This window comes from Puntigrus tetrazona, chromosome 5, assembly GCF_018831695.1.
Source record: "Puntigrus tetrazona isolate hp1 chromosome 5, ASM1883169v1, whole genome shotgun sequence".
NCBI lineage: Eukaryota > Metazoa > Chordata > Actinopteri > Cypriniformes > Cyprinidae > Puntigrus > Puntigrus tetrazona.
Genome location: NC_056703.1, coordinates 30,684,469 through 30,706,968, shown reverse-complemented (window position 1 = coordinate 30,706,968; position 22,500 = coordinate 30,684,469). Strand labels below are relative to the sequence as shown.

General features: G+C 38.6%; 1 protein-coding gene across 10 annotated transcripts in view; it reads right to left on the bottom strand.

Annotated features, from left to right (window-relative positions):
• The window catches only part of dnm1a (dynamin 1a), a 60,309-nt gene that overhangs the window by 26,390 nt on the left and 11,419 nt on the right, over positions 1–22,500 (bottom strand). For 8 of the 10 annotated variants that reach the window (XR_006251066.1, XR_006251068.1, XR_006251067.1 and 5 more), the window contains exons 3-15: positions 21,707–21,856; positions 20,691–20,894; positions 20,055–20,153; positions 18,122–18,282; positions 16,829–16,971; positions 16,609–16,744; positions 13,161–13,228; positions 10,626–10,764; positions 7,465–7,551; positions 6,309–6,379; positions 5,682–5,733; positions 3,640–3,651; positions 2,058–2,171 (exon numbers count right to left, since the gene is read on the bottom strand). Coding sequence is in view for 5 of the 10 variants with exons in the window: in XM_043240581.1 (XP_043096516.1) it covers positions 2,058–2,171; positions 3,640–3,651; positions 5,682–5,733; positions 6,309–6,379; positions 7,465–7,551; positions 10,626–10,764; positions 13,161–13,228; positions 16,609–16,744; positions 16,829–16,971; positions 18,122–18,282; positions 20,055–20,153; positions 20,691–20,894; positions 21,707–21,856 (1,436 nt within the window). In the remaining 5 variants the exon portion in view is untranslated. Of the gene's footprint in view, positions 1–2,057; positions 2,172–3,639; positions 3,652–5,681; positions 5,734–6,308; positions 6,380–7,464; positions 7,552–10,625; positions 10,765–11,841; positions 11,981–13,160; positions 13,229–16,608; positions 16,745–16,828; positions 16,972–18,121; positions 18,283–20,054; positions 20,154–20,690; positions 20,895–21,706; positions 21,857–22,500 lie in introns of all 10 variants that reach the window. The other 2 variants (XR_006251065.1, XM_043240584.1) reach the window with 1 other exon arrangement.

Below are 22,500 nucleotides of genomic sequence, written 5' to 3'. Positions count from 1 at the left end.
TTCTGCTGCTTTCTGAGCTCATTAGTGACTGTTTTACTTCTGAGTCGGACTGTGTTAGTTTTGGGGCTCTGAATGCTGGGAAACCGACATCACCAGCCCACGATAAAATAAATAGACGAGTGTGTGTGTGTGTGTGTGTGTGTGTGTGTGTGTGTGTGTGTGAAGGAGACTTTGTCATCGCAGACAGATGAAAGTGGACCGCAGCACCCCCATCGCTGTCTCTGCCCCACATGCTCCTAGTTAGAGTGACCCAAACCAGCTAACCACAGACACACACACACACACACACACACACACACACACACACACTTGTTTGAAAGCCAATGGTTTTATGAGGAGCAGCCCTCTCTTGGCGAGTGTGTGTGAGTGTGTGTGACAGGTCAGGCTCTGGTATGCACATGTGTGTGCCAGCTTTAAACGAGACGCCTACCTAGACAGCACTTTATAGTCAACATGGAGTCAGAATGCACTATAAATAAACAGGTGTATTCGCTTTATCACGTATCCTCAAATCCTCAGTTTCCTCAAAAATATTGATAATAATCAGAAATGTTTGTAGAGCGGTAAATCAGTATATTATTATGATTTCTGAAGATCACGTGACGACTGAAAATGACACTTTAACACAAATTAAAACATATATTACGTTTTAGTTTTACTGTATTTTTGGTCAAATAAATGCAGCTCATTTGTATAGTTTTTAATAATATTTTTTGTTTTATTTGAATTCGTGCTAGTTAATTTTTTCTAATATACATGTGACCACGGACCACAAAACTAGACACGAGGGGCAATTATTTGAAAATACATATATTTTTACATTTTAGTAAATCGAGTTAATAATAAAAAAGTTAGATTAAATGCTAGCTGAGAAAGTTATTTTTTGATTTGTTTCAGAAGGTTGATGAACTCTTGTCTTCATATAATCATAAACGTTCTCGCTGAGGAACCAGCAGCGTCCTCCTGAAAGCGTTCGGTCTTTAGTGAGGAACCCGTCCTCAGAGGAGATCTCTCAGCTTCATTCAGCAGGAGAACCTTCCAGCGCTGGAAAATACTCCAGCCAAAAACACGCCGGGGGAAAAAGAGCGTCAAGTCAGCAGAAGCCGCCAGAAACGGGCCGGCGTAAAAATAACCCAATTGAGATCATTTCTTCTCTGCAGCGGAAAATGGATATAAATAATTCCACATAAAAGCGCGGCGTCGGTGATCGGAGGTCTGCGGCCTCGCCGGCGCCGCTGTCGGAGAGAGAAGCTCGCGGGACGCTTCGAGGCGGCGCTCCAACGTAAATCAACACAGTGTTGCTTTAACTTTGAAGTGAACGATGGGCTGTGACGCGGTATGAGACGCAGAAGAGCGCCGTGGCGTTTCTGGAGCGTTACTCACATCCTGCACTGCTCCGAACGCTGCTTCCACACTTTTTCATCAAGTGCACTTGAGTAAAGCATGTCTTTATGGAGCAAGTACACACAAGTAATGCGCTTGAAGCAATCTTTCACACACTAGTGCTCTCAAGTGGTCAATAAATACAAGACAGAGACAAACAGTCGATCTTAAAAAACACCAAGGAAGCATTTTAGTATATTAAGTAGAAAATGAATGCGCACAGAGCACTTTAAGCACATTCTAGCCCACTTTCTAGTATATAAAAGTACACTTTTAAGTACACTCAGTAGTAAACGTCACCTCGGTGTTTTAGCTTGAACTGCAACTATATTAAAAGTGAACTTGTGCTTGATACTTGTAGCGGCATTTTAGTACACTTTGAAGTATGGTCTCATTTAAGTACTGGTTTAGTAGTTTCAAGTGAACTTCACATCACACTTTAAGCATACTACTACGTCCTTAGCAAGGTATTAATATGTGTACTGTATATTTTGCCGAATATCTGAACATACAAAACATCAAAAGAAAGAACAGGGTACCTGCTTGTTTTAGCTCCGTGCATTATTTTATGTAAGGTTTATAAAAGAGTATGAATTGGATTCAGAATGATAATGAAAACGGGTAGTACACTAAACCTTTTATTTCTCGTAAGGGTTGATTAAAACAGGCCTCACCTCGTCGTCTTTGTACCAGGACAGAGACTCGGCCGTCAGGACAAACCAGTACTCTTTAGCGCCTCCCTTCATGATGCCGATGTTATTGATGGTCAGCCAGCCCTTCCTGATCACCTGAAACACACACACACACACACACACCGCTCACTGCATACCGTACTTTACTGTATATACTGCCTTCTGAAAAGCAGAAACATCACAGACGGTGCTTCGTTTCTGAATAAATGCATGCTTTAGAATGAATTGAGTGAGTCGGTGATAGTTATTTCCATATTCTAGCATTCAAGAGCAGAGCTTTTCAAGTCTCAGGTGTTAAAGGAGAGAACTCGAATCTGTGTTTTGTGTGTGTGTGTGAATGTGTGTGTGTGTGTGTGTGTGTGAGTGTGTGTGTGTGTGTTGTGTGTGTGTGTGTGTGTGTGTGTGTGTGTGTGTGTGTGTGTGTGTGTGTGTGTGTGTGTGTGAGTGTGTGTGTGTGTGTGTGTGTGTGTGTGTGTGTGTGTGTGTGTGTGTGTATGTCTGTGTGTGTGAGTGAGTGTGTGTGTGTGTGTGTGTGTGTGTGTGTGTGTGTGTGTGTGTGTGTGTGTGTGTGTGTGTGTGTGTGTGTGTGTGTCTGTGTGTGTGTGTGTGTGTGTGTGTGTGTGTGTGTGTGTGTGTGTGTGTGTGTGTGTGTGTGTGTGTGTGTGTGTGTGTGTGTGTGTGTGTGTGTGTGTGTGTGTGTGTGTGTGTGTGTGTGTGTGTGTGTGTGTGTGTGTGTGTGTGTGTGTGTGTGTGTGTGTGTGTGTGTGTGTGTGTGTGTGTGTGTGTGTTAATGTACTCCCGGATCCTTTTCTGTGACTCACTTCTGCCTCAAGAGGACGTTTAAATGCATTACTAAAACCATTTAGCAAACAGATGCGGCTCTTCTCTATTAAGCAAGCTCTTAAAAAGCTACAGTACAAATCCTGATATAATATGAATTATAATCTGTATTTTAATTCTCACGTTCTAATCATGGATTAAGTTCAATGACATTAGATGTCTGAGACAACTATCAAATAAGAAATCTAGTTTTAAACACATATAGCAAATTATCTTTGTACATGTTGGTTTTCTGTTGCTTTTATTTTGAATTTTGTTGTTTACTTTTATTTATCCCATTATGTTTTATGATTATTAAAGACATTTTCACTATAAATTCTCAATAATGATGACGTGTTCCTGTCTAGAAAAACAATGATTCTTATTGCAAAAAATATATTATTAATAAACTCATCACACTGCTTAGAAATATTTAAAATAATCTTTAAATAAATCTATATTTTATCTATCCACAGACACATAATAACACAACCCAAACAAATGCAAAAAATTAATACAAAATATAATGATTCTTTTAATTTGGGAGTGTTCTTGACGGGTTTCTCATCTTAACACTGAACGCTGCGTGAAGAAGATAAGAGCCCTCTGTAGTGCACACTACAGTCATCACGCTTGACTCACATCTTCTGTGTTGCTTCGGGGAGACTCTGTGAAAGTGTGTTACGTAAGAGCTGAATACACACTCACTGACGCAGAATCACATGCATGCCTCCAAAACACTCACCATGATTTCATCCTGATGCACCGGAGCAAAACAGGAAGAGAGGGAAAGAGAAGACGTCAGTACACAGAACACGACTGATGCTGTGAAAGATCTGAGACACGGACACCAGCCACTGATCAGAAGAAGTCATACGTTTGTTATGAGAGGACAACTATCTGAAAACCAGGAATCTGCGGGTGAAAAAGAAACTAAATATCGAGAAAATCCCCTTCAAAGATGTACAGATCAAGCAATGCATGTTACTAATCAAAAGTGAAGTTGTAATACACCTTCATGAGACAAACGGGGTTGCCAGGGCAGAATTTGTCTACTTCTAAACTGTGCCATGGGTTTATTTTATCCAGAAGAGCCTGTGCTAGACGATGGGTTCAGTGAGGCGCTGGGAAGAAGACTTTGAGTGAATAAATCTCGATTATAACTACATATGCGTGATTGATAACAGGACGTTTTCTATAACAGGGCAATTCTGATGGGGTTCGTTTTGTTTGGCAGACCTGGCAACCCTGACATTAGCGTAGAGTTCAATAAAAAAAAGTCAAGGACGCTATGAAAAACGGTTACAGATGAAACTAAAAATCCGATGCCTGTCTACAATTCAATGCATTTCAATCGAAACACTAAACCTAGGTGTTGATGTTAGATATTAATATGAAAGCGCATATTTGTTAGAAGCATCTAAGCATCGCACGCATTTAATTCTATTCTGCACGTCTGCTGGGGCTCGCGTCTCCAAAACCTCCACAGCGCATCTTCAGATCAACACAATGACTACGATCCGCTCGTGTAGCTTGAACAGAAGAGGACTGTACACACACACACACACACACACACACACACACACACACACACACACGCATGCTGTCCCTCGCTGCCCTTAACAACTGATTCGAGTGAAGCAGAGGTGCACAGAAACATCATACTCTTCTCTAACACCATCATCAGCATTCACAACACGTCCAGAACGCCGTGGATATCATAAACACTCGGGCTGGGCCAAATAAACATCGGTCGATGTGGATAATTATCACGACAAACGTTTGAGGTAAGATTTATGCTCCGAGGAGAACGGCGTTAAAACATTCAACATTATTTTAACAGGAAATGCATTTCTTGGTTTCTGCATTTTCTAACGAGCTACAAACAGGTTCAGGTGTGGCCTGGTAATATTAATATTAATAATGCACATTTAATAAAAGCGGCAGTTTGAATGCGTTTGTTTTGTCCAATATCAAAATCGGTATTGTCTGTAAGAATAGCTGCAACCTTATTTTTACATTGTGAATTTTAATTATTGAAATATTATTGTTGTTGTTTTATTAATCATTGGTCTTCCATATTGGAATAAATTTCAATCATGACTACCACAAACATAACGCCTTTCAAAATATAGCTAGTAAGCATTTTATGAAAATGCATGCAGCATAAATACACGCATGCTATATCTTAATACTAAAAGCAGTATACTGTACTTATACTTCATTACTCCCTTAATGCATTTAAATCATGTCTACATTAGTAATATTATAGTTATTGTTACTACGGTAAACGACTGAAAGTCTGAGCTTTTGGTGCATCAACATTATCGAACATTTGTTTAACTCTTCCTATCATTTGGAAATTATAATTATGATTAATGATTCATCGCCCAGCCCTACCGGTGATCCTGAGCCACAGTATCAAACGTCTTAACTAGCTTAACCAGCTAGGCTTCCTTTGTCAAGCAGCACTAACCAGCAGAAACCAGTCTGGACCGGTAGCTAAAGCCATCACTAAGAATCTAAATGCTGATGATGGAGCCGGGAACGTTCCCGTAACGTCTGATCTAAGTTCGGTTCTAGCTCGTACTGAAAGAAGCGTGAGAACAAACCTGGCCCTGGATCAGTTGATAAGGGCATGAAGATAAAGAATAAGAAACAGAGATGAAGAACAGAGAAAAGCAGACGCTGGACACACATCAGATGAGCATGATTAACGTTCAACACGTGACACCACAGAGAAATTAATATCTATGTCTTTAAAGGATGTAGTTGAAGGCCATTCACCTGATTGCCGGCCGCCTTCTTCTTGTTCATCTGACTGCTCCTCTGCTGGGCACTGAACAGCACAGACATCGGTCAGATACAAGCTACACAACACATACAGCGGCCCAAGGATTTCTTTCAACATCAATCATAAATAATACAAAATATATTTACTCCTATATTATTAGTTTCATTAATATTACCATTGAAATGCTAGCACTAACAGTAATAATAATATGTACGCAACATTGCTATTTTCTATTATTACATGTATTATTTATGAATAATATTAATGTAATTTATTATTATATAATATATAATATTATTTATTTATTAATATTAATATATTAATATAATATAAATTATTATTTCTTATAATTATTAACTATTTTATATAATTTATTTATTATTAACATTAACAGTTTAATGTTACTGATGATCCTAATAATAATAATAATAATAATAATAATTATTATTATTATTATTATTAATTTATGTGAATTTCTCTGAAAATTAAACAGCACTAGTACTATTTTAATTATAGTTTTTTTATTATTATTCATTTTATGGTCAATTTATGGTCATTTTGATCTCTTTTTATGATTAGGGTTAAATAATTGGGTTAAAGGTGGAAGAAACGTAACTCACTTGGCAAACCCGATGAAGTCTTCATGGTTGGTGTTCATATACGCCAGCTCGATGTCGATCAGCAGCAGCACCTGATGAAAGGATCCAATAAACAGATTTTTAAAGCACATTTTTTAACATAATAATGCATTTTATTCCATGGTGCGCTTCAAAACACTCACAAAAATCACTCAATGAAACACATATTATATAAAAGCCTGTATAGCAGACAGGTAAAGTCGGGGGTCATCCACACAGCAGTGAAATAAACACCAGGTTTCCTCAAAATATAACCAAGAGGGAGTATATAAATAATGAAAGGAAGCGGGCCCGAAACAGAACCCTGGGGAACACCTAGATCTCTTTTTAACTGAACGAGCCGAGTGCGTCCAGAAAGATACGACCTAAACCAAGTCAAGTAATCTCAATCAATACACTTTTCCACTTTCCAAATTAGACTGAAATGAAAGGGTTAGTTCACCCAAAAATGTGATTCACTTCAAAGCCGTCCCAGGTGCATGTGAAATATCAAAATCCCCTCCTAGCCTTTCAATGGGGACATGTTTGCAGTATACACTTTAGAGGACTTGAAATAAATAAAATGTCGTAATAAAATGTCCCTCACATGCCGCATAAAGGCAAATGCATGCATATTGGAAAGATAAATATCCATATTTCAAATGTAATAAACACTTTTGCTGATTGAGGAAGCAGTCTGGGCAGATCAGAAGCACAAGCCAAAAATCAGTAAATGCAAATGTCGGAGAATTTCGATATAAGGCAAGAGAAGAGCGGTGCCTTCGCTAAAAGTAGGGAAACTTTGCTTTATTTGCTCGTACAAGTCCCAGAGACTCTCGCGATGCATACTTCCTACGATATCCACCGCGACTGCTTCCGGTTAGCAGACGTGAGGGAAAAGTGTTTCTTACGTTTGAAATACGGATATAATCGCATGCATTCTGGCCTTTAATCATCCCCGGAGACGCTTCATTGCACACACTTTATTTAACATGTTTTGGACTGTTCGAGAGATAAGACCATTTTTAATATCACTCGTCTGAAAGAAGGGAGTAATTTCTACTGTTGGGGCGAACGAACCTTTTAAAAGGATCAGCCCCCGAAGCACGGAAGTAATAATAGCAGATTTGAGAGACTGTATTAAGAGATTAAGGCTCACCTGGTTTTTAGTGCGACTCTCGCGGTCTCGGATGTGCTGCGTGACGATCCTCTCCATCTCTTCTCTCAGCATGGGATACTGGGCCAGCTGCGACACAATCACAACCTCTGTGACGCTAACACCATACAAACACCACAGCAGCGCTCACAACAGAGGAATAAAGTCTGCATGCATCGACATTAAACATGATCTTACGTTAGATGTGTATGCATGTGATGTTAATAAACTCAATCGTGTTCGTATGCATCAACATACAGTATGCCACGACTCTAAATTTCAATGCATCCCTCTCATCTTCGAACTGTCCTGTAATTCAGCTGGGTTTTGTTTTTTGTTCTTTAACTCTTTCAGGATTCTCACTATTAACTAACCATTAACTATGACTTTTACCTCAATATACTCCTAATTAACACTTATTGATAGAGTAGTTGTTTAAGAAGTGGCTAGCATTAAGGAGTTAATTCTTGCTGAGTAATACATTAATAGGAGTTCATTTGCAAAAAGCGATTTTTAACAATTCTCATAAATTGCGCTTTCCACTTAATCTCGATCAAACGGCATTTGTTTTGGTTTTTTGACTTGGTTAGAAAACAACTAAAATGATAGCATAATAAATAATAACATTTTTTAAATAAAAAAGCAGAGCTATCTGTTCTTGCACATAAACTCTTCATTCTTTTTAAGTAATAATAAACTATATAACAGTAGCATTTATTTGAAGTGTTACCGATATTCTTATTAACTCACCAAAGTATTAAAAAGCATGCATTGGTTTGGCTTTTGATGTTAAAACCACTGTTTTGTTTTATATTAATTACATAACTGTAATTAAATTACAGAAAAAATAAGAGTAATTTCTTACTACACTTTTTTAAGGCTAATGTAATTAAATTAGAGTAACTAATTACTGAGTAACTAGTTACAGCCAACACTGCGAGGCATGACGCTGATGCACTGGAATTTGTGGTCAGTGTAGAATCACACACACACACACACACACACACACACACACACACACACACACCAGCAGAGAGTGCAGTGGTCAGGGGTCAGGGGTCAGCAGTACAGAGATGGCTAACAAACATGCTCTGAGATGAAGGTTACTGAGAACAGAAGCGAGTCCTTGTGTGGATTCACACGGACACCTTCACGTCATAAAACCACACGACAGCAGAAGACATCACTGACGCTTCATCTGCCGCTATTTTGTCCGACGTAAAGGACATTTACTTGCCCTTGTGTCGTCCCAAATGCTCATTTTTTCCAACATGAAAGGAGCACTTCTGAGAAATCTTCATGCGGCTCTTCTTTCATTCCCGTCAAGCTCCAAAAACGACATAAAACCGACTGAATCATTGCGTATCGCGCCTTCGTGCATGCGTGCGTGCGGTTAACGAATGCGTCTGAATAAGCTAAAAATCTCGACTTAATTTTAGGTCTCGCTGGATTAATATTGGCCGCCGTTTTGCATGTGTGATGCTTTCATGCGGGTTTGGGGTCTATTCTGGAGCTTGAAGATTCCTCAGAAAATCTCCTTCTGTGCTCGAAGGAAAAAACAACGCCGCACGAGTTTGGAAGCCCAAAGTGAGAGAATAATGGCTTGTTTTGGGTGAGCTTTCTAGGCACAAAACGTTCGGTCCAAATCCACATAAGGCCAAATAACGAAGTTGATGGAATGATAAAAGAGGAGAGAAAGAGGGAACGAGAGAGAAACAGAGGTGTTCTGGTGTGACGGTTAGTCTGCTGGTGTAAGAAGATCTTCCAGCATCAGTTATTCCATGGATGTCAAACAAAAGAGACGAGCCACGATGATGTTATTCTCACGCTAGAACTAAAACACACACACATCCGACAGAAAACACACGGACAGAAAACGCAAAAAACAGGGCCAGACCGGGGAGCATGCGTTGTTAACACAAATTCAAACGGGGGGTTTTAGATGAAGTCTCTACGCTTCTGTAAAAAAGGACACACAAGTACTTAGTAAATTAAACGGACACAGACAAAATAAACCAGGATGAAAACTGAGCGGTAAGGATAGACCGATAGTTGCTGGACTGACAAGATTTATTCTACATTCACGCGAGGATCCCTAAACAGACGTCACTGTAGATCCCTAGGAGTTCAGCGTTGCCTGATCTTCAGCAGTGTGTAGAAAACCTCCGAACACTGACAACCAACGGAAGAACGTACTGTCGGAAAGCAAACAATGAGGGAAAAGGGGCTTCTTTTATACAAAAATAAAAGACCTGGGCTATCTTGAGACCTGGGCTATCAAAACCCGAGAGTACAGACAGCGTCCTGAAGAGCTGATCTAATAGATTTAGTGTTGCGTGTGTTAACTACAAATTACAACCATTACATTTTCATATCAAGAAAAACAACAAAAAAACAAAATTATGCCTTGACTGTGCTTCGGTTATGCCTTAAATTTTAAGCTGAAGGACTAAACTTAATAAAAAGTCAAATAAAAAATGCATTAAAGCTTAATAAAAGAAATATTTAAGCGTGCAGTAAATAACAAAATGACTAAATCTGAGCATCAAATACAGATAAATGTAAAGTAAATAGCAGCTAAAATATTAAATAAATATATAAATTTGCATGCATAAAATGAATGTATATATATGTTTATATATTAAATATATTTATTAATTAAATAAATTATATAAATGTTTATATATTAAATATGTGTGTGTCTTTATATATACATAAATAAACACAAAATATATAAACAAATACTTAAATGTTTGATGTGATTAATTGTTGTCCAAAATATATAAATAAATATATATATATATATATATATATATATATATATATATATATATATATATATATATATACAGTATATACTAACAAACGAACCAAATACGGACATACTCTGAAACGTGAAACTTAAACGCGAACATCTGACAAACACTCCGTCACATCCGTCTCCAGCTGATCACAACGTCTAGACCTCCCAGAAAACCAGCCTCAGAGCAATCCCACAATGCACTGCACCACGCAAGCAGAACACACGAAACTGGCCACGCCTCCATAAAGAGCTCCGCAGAGTAAACTATATGAGCGCCCCGGGAGATGACGCAGAGTCCAGTTATCGGTCTATCCGTACGTCACAGAGAGACGAGGACAAACGCAGCTTCGTTCCGCTTTACCTTCTCACTACATTTGCGAATGGTGGAGGTGAGCTCGCTCACGACCATATCTATACATTTCAGGCACGGCCCGTTTAGCTTTTGGATCTGCTTTTTCACTATGGCCTCGAAGGCCAGGTCGGGGGTGAACAGGCCCGTCCTGCAGAGGAAGTCATGGAGGAAGAGGAAGAGGAAGAGGAAGAGAGAGGATCCGTACGGACAGTGGAAGAATGACAGACAGACAGACAGACAGACAGACAGCACAGAGGAAAGAGAAGGCAAGTGAGACATCTGGTTTCTCCTCAAGCCATTCGGCAGAAGCTTCCGGAACACAGAAGAGCCGGCTGAAGGCCGTCCCGGAGCGTCCCGAGCATCACAGGAGCTCAGACCGCCTTCAGACGCGTCTCTGCCTTCCTACAAGCTTCCGCCTCTAAAACACGGAGAGTTCAGGACGCCGAGGACCGCCGGAAGAACACCGCCGTCTTCGGGAGAAACATTACGCCTGGCTTTGGGACGCTGCTGTGGAGGTATGCTGGAAAAATGAAAGAAGTACTGTGAAGAAGCGCTGAGCGTGCGTCTGTGTTTATAGATGCGTGCACCAGACAGGAAGACAGTCTTCTTACGATAAAAACTAAATAAATGGACGTTCGCGGGACTGATGTAAACTTCACCAAATATCACAAACTAAAACATTTTTTTTTAAAATCACACACTGAATTAAATGTGAATTCGAAAGTATTTTTTTGTAAACTTTAACCTTTTTTTTTACTGTGTGCATTTGGGTTTTATGCTACGTTTTATCTTTACGTTAAGCGCTAAGTGAAGGTTTATTACCGTTTTAAAAGAAACAGTACAAAATACATAAATGGCTAAAACTAAACAACTAACCTATAAAAATAAACGTGTAAGAGAAATGTCTTAAAAAAAGCGTTTCTACTTTAAATGTCGCATTTAATTCAGCGTGCTACTTTTTGTTTTTTTTGTCTGGAATTTGAGCGTCAAGCTAAAACAGCGATTGCTTTTTATTTGACGGTAAAGGAGCGTTTCCCAGCATGACCCAGCCTGGAGCAAAACCGTCCGAATGGAGCAGAAACCCCCCTCGGATCCCAAGCCCCGGCGTCCCGGCTCTCTCCCAACAGAAGCTAATGCTGCCATTCCTCCCAGAATCCCTCAGTCCGAAGCGGCAGGCACACAAACACACACAGAGCCCCGTCAGACCAGGCTCACACGCCTTTACCTTCTTGGTACACTGTCTAACGGTATTGACTAGCTCAGAAATGACCATGTCCACACATTTCTGGCACGGCTCTTTAATCTTCCCAATCTGCCTTTTCACAATGGTCTCAAAGGCCATGTCCGGCGTGAAGAGCCCGGTTCTGCCCGCCGGAGAGGAAGAAGAAGAGTGTTAATCCAAAACAAACACAAGACGGGAAGAAAGTAGAAGTGAGCTAACGTCTCCGAGCGTCCTGCCGAGGCGGCGCTCAACCCTTCGTGGGTTTAAACCCAACATTTCCTATCACCGAAGCTCAGCTTACGACTAAACTAGAGAGAAAGACGGAGAGGGTCGCGTTATTGGTTTAAATTTAAATACGGCTCTCGTTTAAACATATCTAATTAAGTCCAGGTTCTGAAATATCAAAACAACCGGCGAGAGTTAAGTCAGCAGAAACTGAAAAATCTTAATTTTTTATTTTTTTTTTTTAATTAATGCATTTTGTTTTGATGCAAGCTACTAATTAACACTGCTAAATGCTTTCTATTTCTTTCTTTAGCTAATTAACCTTATCAGAATTAATTAGGACTTAAGTATTTTTTTGCATTAAAACAAAATTCATTAAATAAAAAAAATATAATAAGTGCAATGAAATTCTTAATTAATAAATTCTTACAGAAGCAGGTATCACTCAAAATAATGCTAGTAAATTTCATTTAACCATAATTAATAGTAATAAACACTCAATTAACACGTGAAAGTGATTTTTCACATTTGTTTCACGACAATAATATTTCATCGTTTCTACTTCAGAAATTCAAGTTACTAGTTCTTTCTATTTTTTGTGAAAATTTACTAGAAAATTCTGAGTGCAATCTATGTGTTTTTATGGTGGCTGTCAAAAAAAAATAATCATAAAAGACATGATCTGTTGGATCATAAATAAGCCACATGTGACCCTGGAGCCCAAAAGCAGTCATAAGGGTGGAAATAGAAGAAAACCTTTACGCTGATGTCTGGTTTCTGATCTGTCTGAGATACAACTATTAGAAAATCTAAATATTGAGAAAATCTGCTTTAAAGTTGTTCAAATGAAAATCTTAGCAATGAATATTACTGATCAAAAATAAGTTTTGATATATCGATATATATATTAGCACTAAATATCCTTGCTAATGATTTTTGAGCCGCTCAGCGCTGTAGTTGTTGACGACTGCTTCTGTGCTCCGGAGACAGATCCGGCAGAGAGCGTGACGACCGGAGCCTCGTGTTAGTCTCTGGAGCCCAAACATCAGCGAGACTCCTGCGGGGTTAGTGAGGAGAACACTGAAGGACGGACGTGCCTGATGCCGTGGATGTTCTTGATGGCGTAGCTGATCTCCTTGCGCAGCTCCTTCTCGTCAAACTCCATCTGAAAACACAGAGATAAGAACTAAATCAACCAGAACTCTACAACCTCGTTCTCACCCAAAACTCCAGCCTTCGCAGTTTAATCTGTTTCTGTATTTCATCCCGTCTCTGTTGTTATGTGGGAAAAGTTATTTTATACTACATTAATCCTACAATATTATAATAGTTGTAATATATAAAAATATGACGGTATTATAGAAGTTATAAGAATAATTATGACTTTAAAAAAATATTTCTACATATACAGACGTGGACAAAATTGTTGGTACCCTTTGGTCAATGAAAGAAAAAGTCACAATGGTCACAGAAATAACTGTTATCTGACAAAAGTAATAATAAATAAAAATTCTATAAATGTTAACCAATGAAAGTCAGACATTGTTTTTCAACCATGCTTCAACAGAATTATTTAAAAAATAAACTCACGAAACAGGCATGGACAAAAATGATGGTACCCCTAGAAAACACTGAAAATAATGTGACCAAAGGGACATGTTAATTCAAGGTGTGTCCACTAATTAGCATCACAGGTGTCTACAACCTTGTAATCAGCCATTGGGCCTATATATATGGCTCCAGGTAATCACTGTGTTGTTTGGTGATATGGTGTGTACCACACTTGACATGGACCAGAGGAAGCAAAGGAAAGAGTTGTCTCAAGAGATCAGAAAGAAAATTATAGACAAGCATGTTAAAGGTAAAGGCTATAAGACCATCTCCAAGCAACTAGATGTTCCTGTGACTACAGTTGCACATATTATTCAGAAGTTTAAGATCCATGGGACTGTAGCCAACCTCCTGGACGTGGCCGCAGGAGGAAAATTGATGACAAATCTAAGAGACGGATAATCCGAATGGTAACAAAAAGAGCCTAGAAAGACTTCTAAAGAGATTCAAGGTGAACTTCATGCTCAAGGAACATCAGTGTCAGATCGCACCATCCGTCGTTGTTTGAGCCAAAGTGGACTACATGGGAGACGACCAAGGAGGACACCATTGTTGAAAACGAATCATAAAAAGCAAGACTGGAATATGCCAAACTACATGTTGACAAGCCACAAAGCTTCTGGGAGAATGTCCTGTGGACAGATGAGACAAAAATCGAAGTTTTTGCCAAGGCACATCAGCTGTATGTTCACAGACGAAAAAATGAAGCATATCAAGAAAAGAACACTGTCCCTACTGTGAAACATGGAGGAGGCTCTGTTATGTTCTGGGGCTGCTTTGCTGCGTCTGGCACAGGGTGTCTTGAATCTGTGCAGGGTACAATGAAATCTCAAGACTATCAAGGAATTCTAGAGAGAAATGTACTAGCCAGTGTCAGAAAGCTTGGTCTCAGTCGCAGGTCATGGGTCTTGCAACAGGACAATGACCCAAAACACACCGCTAAAAACACCCAAGAATGGCTAAGAGGAAAAAATTGGACTATTGTAAAGTGGCCTTCTATGAGCCCTGACCTCAATCCTATTGAGCATCTTTGGAAGGAGCTGAAACATAGTCTGGAAAAGGCACCCTTCAAAACGGACACAACTGGAGCAGTTTGCTCATGAGGAGTGGGCCAAAATACCTGCTGAGAGGTGCAGAAGTCTCATTGACAGTTACAGGAAGCGTTTGATTGCAGTGATTGCCTCAAAAGGTTGCGCAACAAAATATTAAGTTAGGTACCATCATTTTTGTCCAGGTCTGTTTCATGAGTTTATTTTTTTAATAATTCTGTTGAAGCATGGTTGACAAACAATGTCTGACTTTCATTGGTTAACATTTATAGAATTTTATTTATTATTACTTTTGTCAGATTAAAGTTATTTCTGTGACCATTGTGAGTTTTTCTTTCATTGACCAAAGGGTACCAACAATTTTATCCACGTCTGTATATATACATATATATATTCCTACTTTATATATATCTATATATAAAATATTTCTACTTTTATATATATATATATATATATATATATATATATATATATATATATATATATATATATAAATATTTATTACTATATATATATATATATATATATATATATATATATATATATATATATATAATAAAATAATTGGTATTTTGCCATATATCTAAAATATTTCTACTTTATATATATATATATATATATATATATATATATATATATATATATATATATATATATATATATATATATATAACACAGAATAGTATAATAAAATAATTGGTATTTTGGCACAACAGTGAGGGAATTATTTTATTTTCATGTTCTTTCCTGTAATGAAAATAATGGCATACTGCATATTTATTGTTTCGATTTTGAAAGTGTTTGCATGCTGAAAACATGACAGCATAATATTACACAAACTCCAGGAACGAGCGGGAACTCGGGGCTGAATGCAGTGATATTAACAAGCTGCAGGAAGCTCAAACAGATCTGAGGATCAACTACTTCCTGTTGGCTGCTGCAGACAGTGTTTTATTGTGTGTGTGTGACTTCCAGGCCACAGGAAGCGGAGTGTTTTCCTCATAAAGGCCGCGCCGAGGCCCGAGGGACACAGTCCCGTGACTCATGTGTTTCTGCTGCTGAACGATACAGAGACTCACAGACATCTAAAGACAAACAATAGGAAGAATTGAGCCGTTTCATGTCTCTTCTGCTCGCCAAAGATGCATTTATTTGATCAAAAATAGAGGAAAGTTATTGCAATGCAAAACGCCTGTTTTCTACGCAAATATGCGTGTAATTTATTTCTGTGAGCTTCAGCATCTTTACTCCAGTCTTCAGTCACATGATCTTAAGATTATTTTTGTGGACATTTTTGTGGAAACTGCGTTTAAATGCATTTAAATGTTCGGCATTCACAGACGAACAGACAGTTCAAAACAATAGCATTTATTAGAAATAAAAATACTTTCTGACAGCCACACAGATGTTTGGTTGTGACCAAAACACAGCGTTAATTCAACGTCTAACGTAAATGTTCAGCTGACGTTGATATTTGCTTGTTTTAAGGTTGCGTAACGAAATCCAACGTCAAGTCAAGTTCAGAATGGCGTCAAATACCGATGTGTTAACCCCATTTTCATTCTCAACCGAAATGCAACGTCTGTCCAACGTCTCTCTGATGTTATACAGACATATAATGCTAATTTCATCTTTTTTCGACACTGATAATGTTTCTAAATGTTGCTTCAGCAGCAAAGCAGCATATTAGAACGATTTCTGAAGGATCGTGTGACACTGAAGACTGAAACTGCACAGAAATAAATTGCAGTTCAACAGATATTCACAGAGAAAACAGCTGTTCTGAACTGTAATAATATTTCACTATTTTTACTGCATTTCCGCTCATGTTCCGTCAGGGCCGGTGTAAACGCAAAGCCTCTTCACGTGTTTTTGATGCGAGTACCTTCACCAGCTCGAAGGGGAAGCGCTCGTGGAAGATGCGGTTGATTCTGGCTCCTCCAGACAGCTCATAGGTGTCTATCTGATCTCCAGAGCCCTCGATGCGCTTCTCGAAGTCCACCGAGAACTGCTGCACCATCCTGAAACACACAGCATGGACACACAGCTTTCATCATCCGCGTCTCCGTCGGTCATTCAGAGGAGGATGCATGCGACGGACTGACTGCAGCAGCGCCTTGGTCTTCCGGGACGGATCGTCGGGACGGAAGTTCTTGTATTCCTCCACCTCCTTCTCGATGGACAGCAGCTGGCTCTGAAGTTTAGCACGGAGCCCGGGGAGCGTGTCACGGATGTGATTGGTCAGTTGCTGCCGGACAGAGAAGAGAAAACCGAGGGAAGACAATCAGATTCGCTCCAACAGCAGTCATCGTAAACCTCACTTTTATACAGAGCTGTTAAACGTTCCTTCTCACAAACAATACGTAAAGTGTACACAAAAAGTACTTTTGATGGCGTGGCACTTCCTAAAACACACACTTTTTAAGATGCATGTGTATATTCGGCTGACCTCGTCCGTGCGAAGTTCTGTTCTGATATTTTTACGTTTTTGGTAGCAATTAATAACCACTCAAATCAATGCATATGCAGTGTTTTAAGACAAAGGTCTTCGTTTTGATTTTCAGTTTGGTTTGAGATAAAGCCACCTTTTTTTAAAAAGGAAAATGCATAAAAGTGTGCCATTGGAGACAATCGCCATGTTTGAAATGAAACCAGAATGAAACCATCGTATTTAAAAACGTGATATTAATCACATCAAGCGTACTCTATAAAAAACATACTAAGCACATGTGGGTCAATCTATAATTTAGGGTAGATTACATGTGACGCCGATAATAAATATAGTTTTAAGATTCTCCAAGTGCAATGTAACATCTAAATAAAAAGTCTAAATCTAATTTTTTTACTTAGAAAATAGAAGTGGATCCAAAAAAACAATAAATAAGCTTGCATTTTGCATCGTGTTGCATTTTAATATCAAATCTATTTTAAATGTAGCGGGGTCAAGTTATGAAACGCAATTAAGGCATATGTTTTGATTGTTTTCAAGCGATAAATAAATGTTTTCTACTACGGTGATTTACAGTGCCTTGCAAAAGTATTCATACCCCTTAGTTTTTGTCAATCTACACCCCATACACCATAACTATGCAGCAAAAAACATTTTTTTTAAAAATAAGTACATTGCATAAGTATTTTAAAGCAGTTTAACATAAGGCACAAGGGGTATGAATACTTTTGCAAGGCACTATTTTTCCAGTAATATACAAAGCTTTAGATGCTCTGTAGCATGCATTGAAACTCTATCAAACGCTTTATTTCTCCTTATATTAAAAGAGCGTGTGTCCACTTGTATGCAGCCTAATTAATATTCACGAGTCTGCCGTTTCCTGGCCCCGCCCCCCGGAGCGCTGTGGTGGAGCTCCTGAAACTCAGCTGTTCTCCTCGATCTCTCTCACCTGGTTGAGGGTTTTCTGCAGGAACGGCGTTCCCATGCGGTCAGCCAGGTGTCTGTAGCTGGGATGAGACAGAAAAAACTTCCTCTCGGCCGCCATCGCTGCGTTAATGTCCTTCTTCCCGTCGATGTCTTTCTGACTGCGGTTCACCACACCGATGTAGCCTGCAGCCGGATTCAGTGAGACACCCAGAACATAATCTGAGAAACTCATTCGTGAACATCTATAATGTCTGAAACGATCTAAAAGCAGCCTATTTCAACTGCTATATTAACGTGACTGATTACATTTGACTACACTTCAAAAAAACGTTTTAACCTTTCAACTGTCAATCATTTTCCATCTTTATCTCTTCAAATAAGACGATGATAATTGCATTTTAAAGCACGGCCTCCACAGAATCAGACTTGCTTTGGGTCAAATACTGATTTCAACAAAACAAAACCATCTAACCATGCCTCGCCAAAAAAAGATAATCCAAAAGTAGCTGACGTCCAAACGAAGCAGTTAATATCACTAGTCAAAAATGATGTATGTATGCTGGTAGGTTTGCTAAATAGCTTCATGGAAGATGATCTTCACGTGATATGCTAATGATATTTGGCACAAAAAAAGAAAGACGCGGTGTATTGTTGTGTGTTGTGTTTTCTCTGTCAAGAGTCGAGCGTGTTTGTGGTTCTCTCTTTTACTCGAGCTGAAGAAACATTTGATGGGAAAACCTGAAGTGAGCCGCGAGCGGAAAAGCTCCGCGTCAGCTCCCTGCAGCCCAGGCTTTCCCATAAATATCCTTTACTGCCCAGCACAGACAGAGAGAAACGCCGTTTTTTTCCAGATGTTCCCCGCTCTGATGAAACACAGATGTTACTCCACTAGAGGGAAACAGAGACGATGCTCCTCCAGTCCGACCTGCTTAAAGCTCTGCATACTTTACCAGAGTAAACCAACACAACATAGTAACAGGCTCGAGTACAAAGCACTAGCTCTAGGGGGGGTTTAAATCAAAGCACAGAAATAAATAGTGCAAAAATATTTTACTTATTTATATATTTATTTTTGCATAACCAACCAATCTAATTGAATACATTTGTTTTATTATTTAAATAACTGTACTTATTTTATAGTGCTGTCAAACGACTAATCACATCCTAAATAAACTTGTTTGTTATGTGTTTGTAAAATATATCCTATGATTATATAATATATTATGTAATATAACATATAATATAAAGACGTAAATGTATGCTGATATTTTCAGAATATATACTGTATGTGTGTGTATAAATGTACGCGCTACACGTAAGGGATATTTAACAGCTAGCTGTGCATTAAAGGATTTTAATTTCAGGATGTGGAGGCAACGTTCAAGATAAAAGAATGATGTTTCATTGATGAATGAGGAAAATAAGTGGCTGGTTGTTTAGCGTGAAACAAAAGTGACAGAAACACACGGTGTGTGTGAAGTGTGCGAGGTGTGTGTGTGAAGTGTGTGTGTGAGGTGTGTGTGAGGTGTGTGTGTGAAGTGTGTGTTAGTGTGTGAGGTGTGTGTGAGGTGTGTGTAAGGTGTGTGTGTGAAGTGTGTGTTAGTGTGTGAGGTGTGTGTGAGGTGTGTGAAGTGTGTGTTAGTGTGTGAGGTGTGTGTGTGAAGTGTGTGTTAGTGTGTGAGGTGTGTGTGTGAGGTGTGTGTGTGAAGTGTGTGTTAGTGTGTGAGGTGTGTGTGAGGTGTGTGTGTGAAGTGTGCGAGGTGTGTGTGTGTGAAGTGTGTGTTAGTGTGTGAGGTGTGTGTGAGGTGTGTGAAGTGTGTGTTAGTGTGTGAGGTGTGTGTGAGGTGTGTGTGAGGTGTGTGTGTGAAGTGTGTGTTAGTGTGTGAGGTGTGTGTGAGGTGTGTGTGTGTGTGAGGTGAAGAACAGGGATCATGTGTTTTTCTGAAGACACTCACCCCTCCTCAGCGGCAGCAGCTTGTTCTCCAGGATATCTCGAGCATCTGTCCCTTCATCCATGAGATCCAGTTTAGTGATCACACCGATCGTCCTCAAACCTGCTCACACACACACACACACACACACACACACACACACTGAATAATCTCGCCTACCAGAGATCAAAATGAGATTTAAAAAAGAGATTTATAATGATGTAATGAAATATTTATAATGATGTAATGTAATATATATACAAAAATTGACAAAAACACTATGTAAATATATTGTGTGAAACATTTTGGCGAATATAATTTTTCCCATTTTTAAAAAACGTGTAATGCATTAAAAAAATATTATAAATATCATACTATACATTCTTTAAAAAATATTTTTCTATGTAGAATTTGTTTTGTTTTGTTTGTCCATTTACACTTGTGTTTAATATAAGACACACAAACATTCTGCATTTGAGCACAACAACACACACACCGACACACACACACACACACACAGACACAGACACAGACACACACACATCTAACAGGAGTTAATATTAAGGTGAACGAGGTTTTGAAGGCAGTGCAGTGGTTCTGTGATCTATGCAGTCTGGAGGATGTGTGTAAGCAGCAGGAAGTGCACACACACACACACACCCTGCGGGTCGACTTCTTTGGCGATCTTCAGGGCGTCAGAGTTGGCGAGGTCAGAGTTGGCGGGAGACACGGCCAGCAGCAGACAGTTGTCTTTGGTCACAAACTGCATCAGCATGTCTTTGATCTGGTGCTCGATGTCCGCCGGCTGATCTCCCACCGGCACTTTAGTCATCCCCGGAAGATCCACCAGAGTCAGGTTCAGCACTGAGCACGCACACACACACACACACACACACACACACACACACACACACACACACACACACACACACACACACAGATCACCTTTCACTACAGGCATACACACGGTAAGAAACAACACTTCATGCAAATCCGCAAATACTTGCTATTTTATCGAAAACTACATACGACTGCATGCAAAATAAAAGTTTTTGTTTACAGAATACACGTGTATCGTGTGTCTAGTCCCTAGTCAACAATAAATAAATATACTTAAAAGTATTTAAAACACATTTATTGCATGGTAAGTATACTACAAATGCATTTTTATATTCATGATGCGCTTAATAAAACGCTTTGTACTTTTAGCAAACTAAAGCGGTAAACTTAAAGCCTGAATCAATGCACTTTATTTGCGCAGAAAGCCAAATTAAAATAATATACTTAGCATACTTAAGTGTACTTAAGGGTAACTATACACTTAAAATGATTTGCACTTAAAGTCTGATATTATGCAAAGACCACACAATCGAACGTGACATTAAAAACATTTTAGACTTAATATTAAGAAAGTATCATGTAAGTATCATGAACAAAACGCCTGAAATAAATTTAGCATTTAATATAATTTTTTTTAATAGGGCTCTGTTCTGAAATGTATATCTTAGATGTTAAGCTATCCATTAAGGTTTTCATGCATCAGCATAAACTTAATAACGTGGTGACAGACATTACTTCGACTCGAATGTATGCTGTCTAAAGAAATCATCCTGACTCAGAAGAACTCAAGGTGTGTGATCTCAGTGTAAAAGCCGGCTGCTGAGTTTTGATCAGACCGTTGGGAGAGTAGACGCGCAGGTTTATGGGTACGGGAGAGATGCCCTTATTCTGTCCCGTGATCCGATCCGTCTCCGCCTCGATCTCCTGACGAACCTCGTCGAAGTCCGTGAACTTCTTCCCCTTGCAGTGGAGGAACTCGGCATATTCTGAGAGAACACCACAAAACACAGCCTTACTGGAAAACCTCTACGCTTTAAACGTGTTTTGACAACGATAATGATAATAATGAATAACTGTTCATTTATGATGCACCTTTTCAGCAGCCATCAGTTAGTACACAGCAAGAAAAAGTACTTCAAAATGAAAAAAAGCAAAATTTTCTGGAACATTATCTGTTATCTATTATCTAAACACAAAATACAACGGGAATAAAAAAAAACAGCATAAAAAAATAAATATGAAACATCTCTCTATATTAAAAATAGACTTTTTTGAGTGTAGTATATACTAAAACATGACTTAAAATGTGTTTATATATATATATATATATATATATATATATATATATATTTTATTTTTTTTTTTTTTTTTTTTTTTTTTTTAATGTAATGTATACAGATACACACATGCATATACATATATTTCAGAAAGTATATATAAATATATATATAAAATTATAATATACATTATATGAATTTAAATATAGGCATGCATATATGATGTGTGTGTATTTAAATATACACATTACACACACATTTGCACGCAATTAATCACGATTAAGCATTTGATAGCACAGCGCTCATTTCACTATGATCACTTAATATTATTTTACCAACAAATCTAAGTGCAG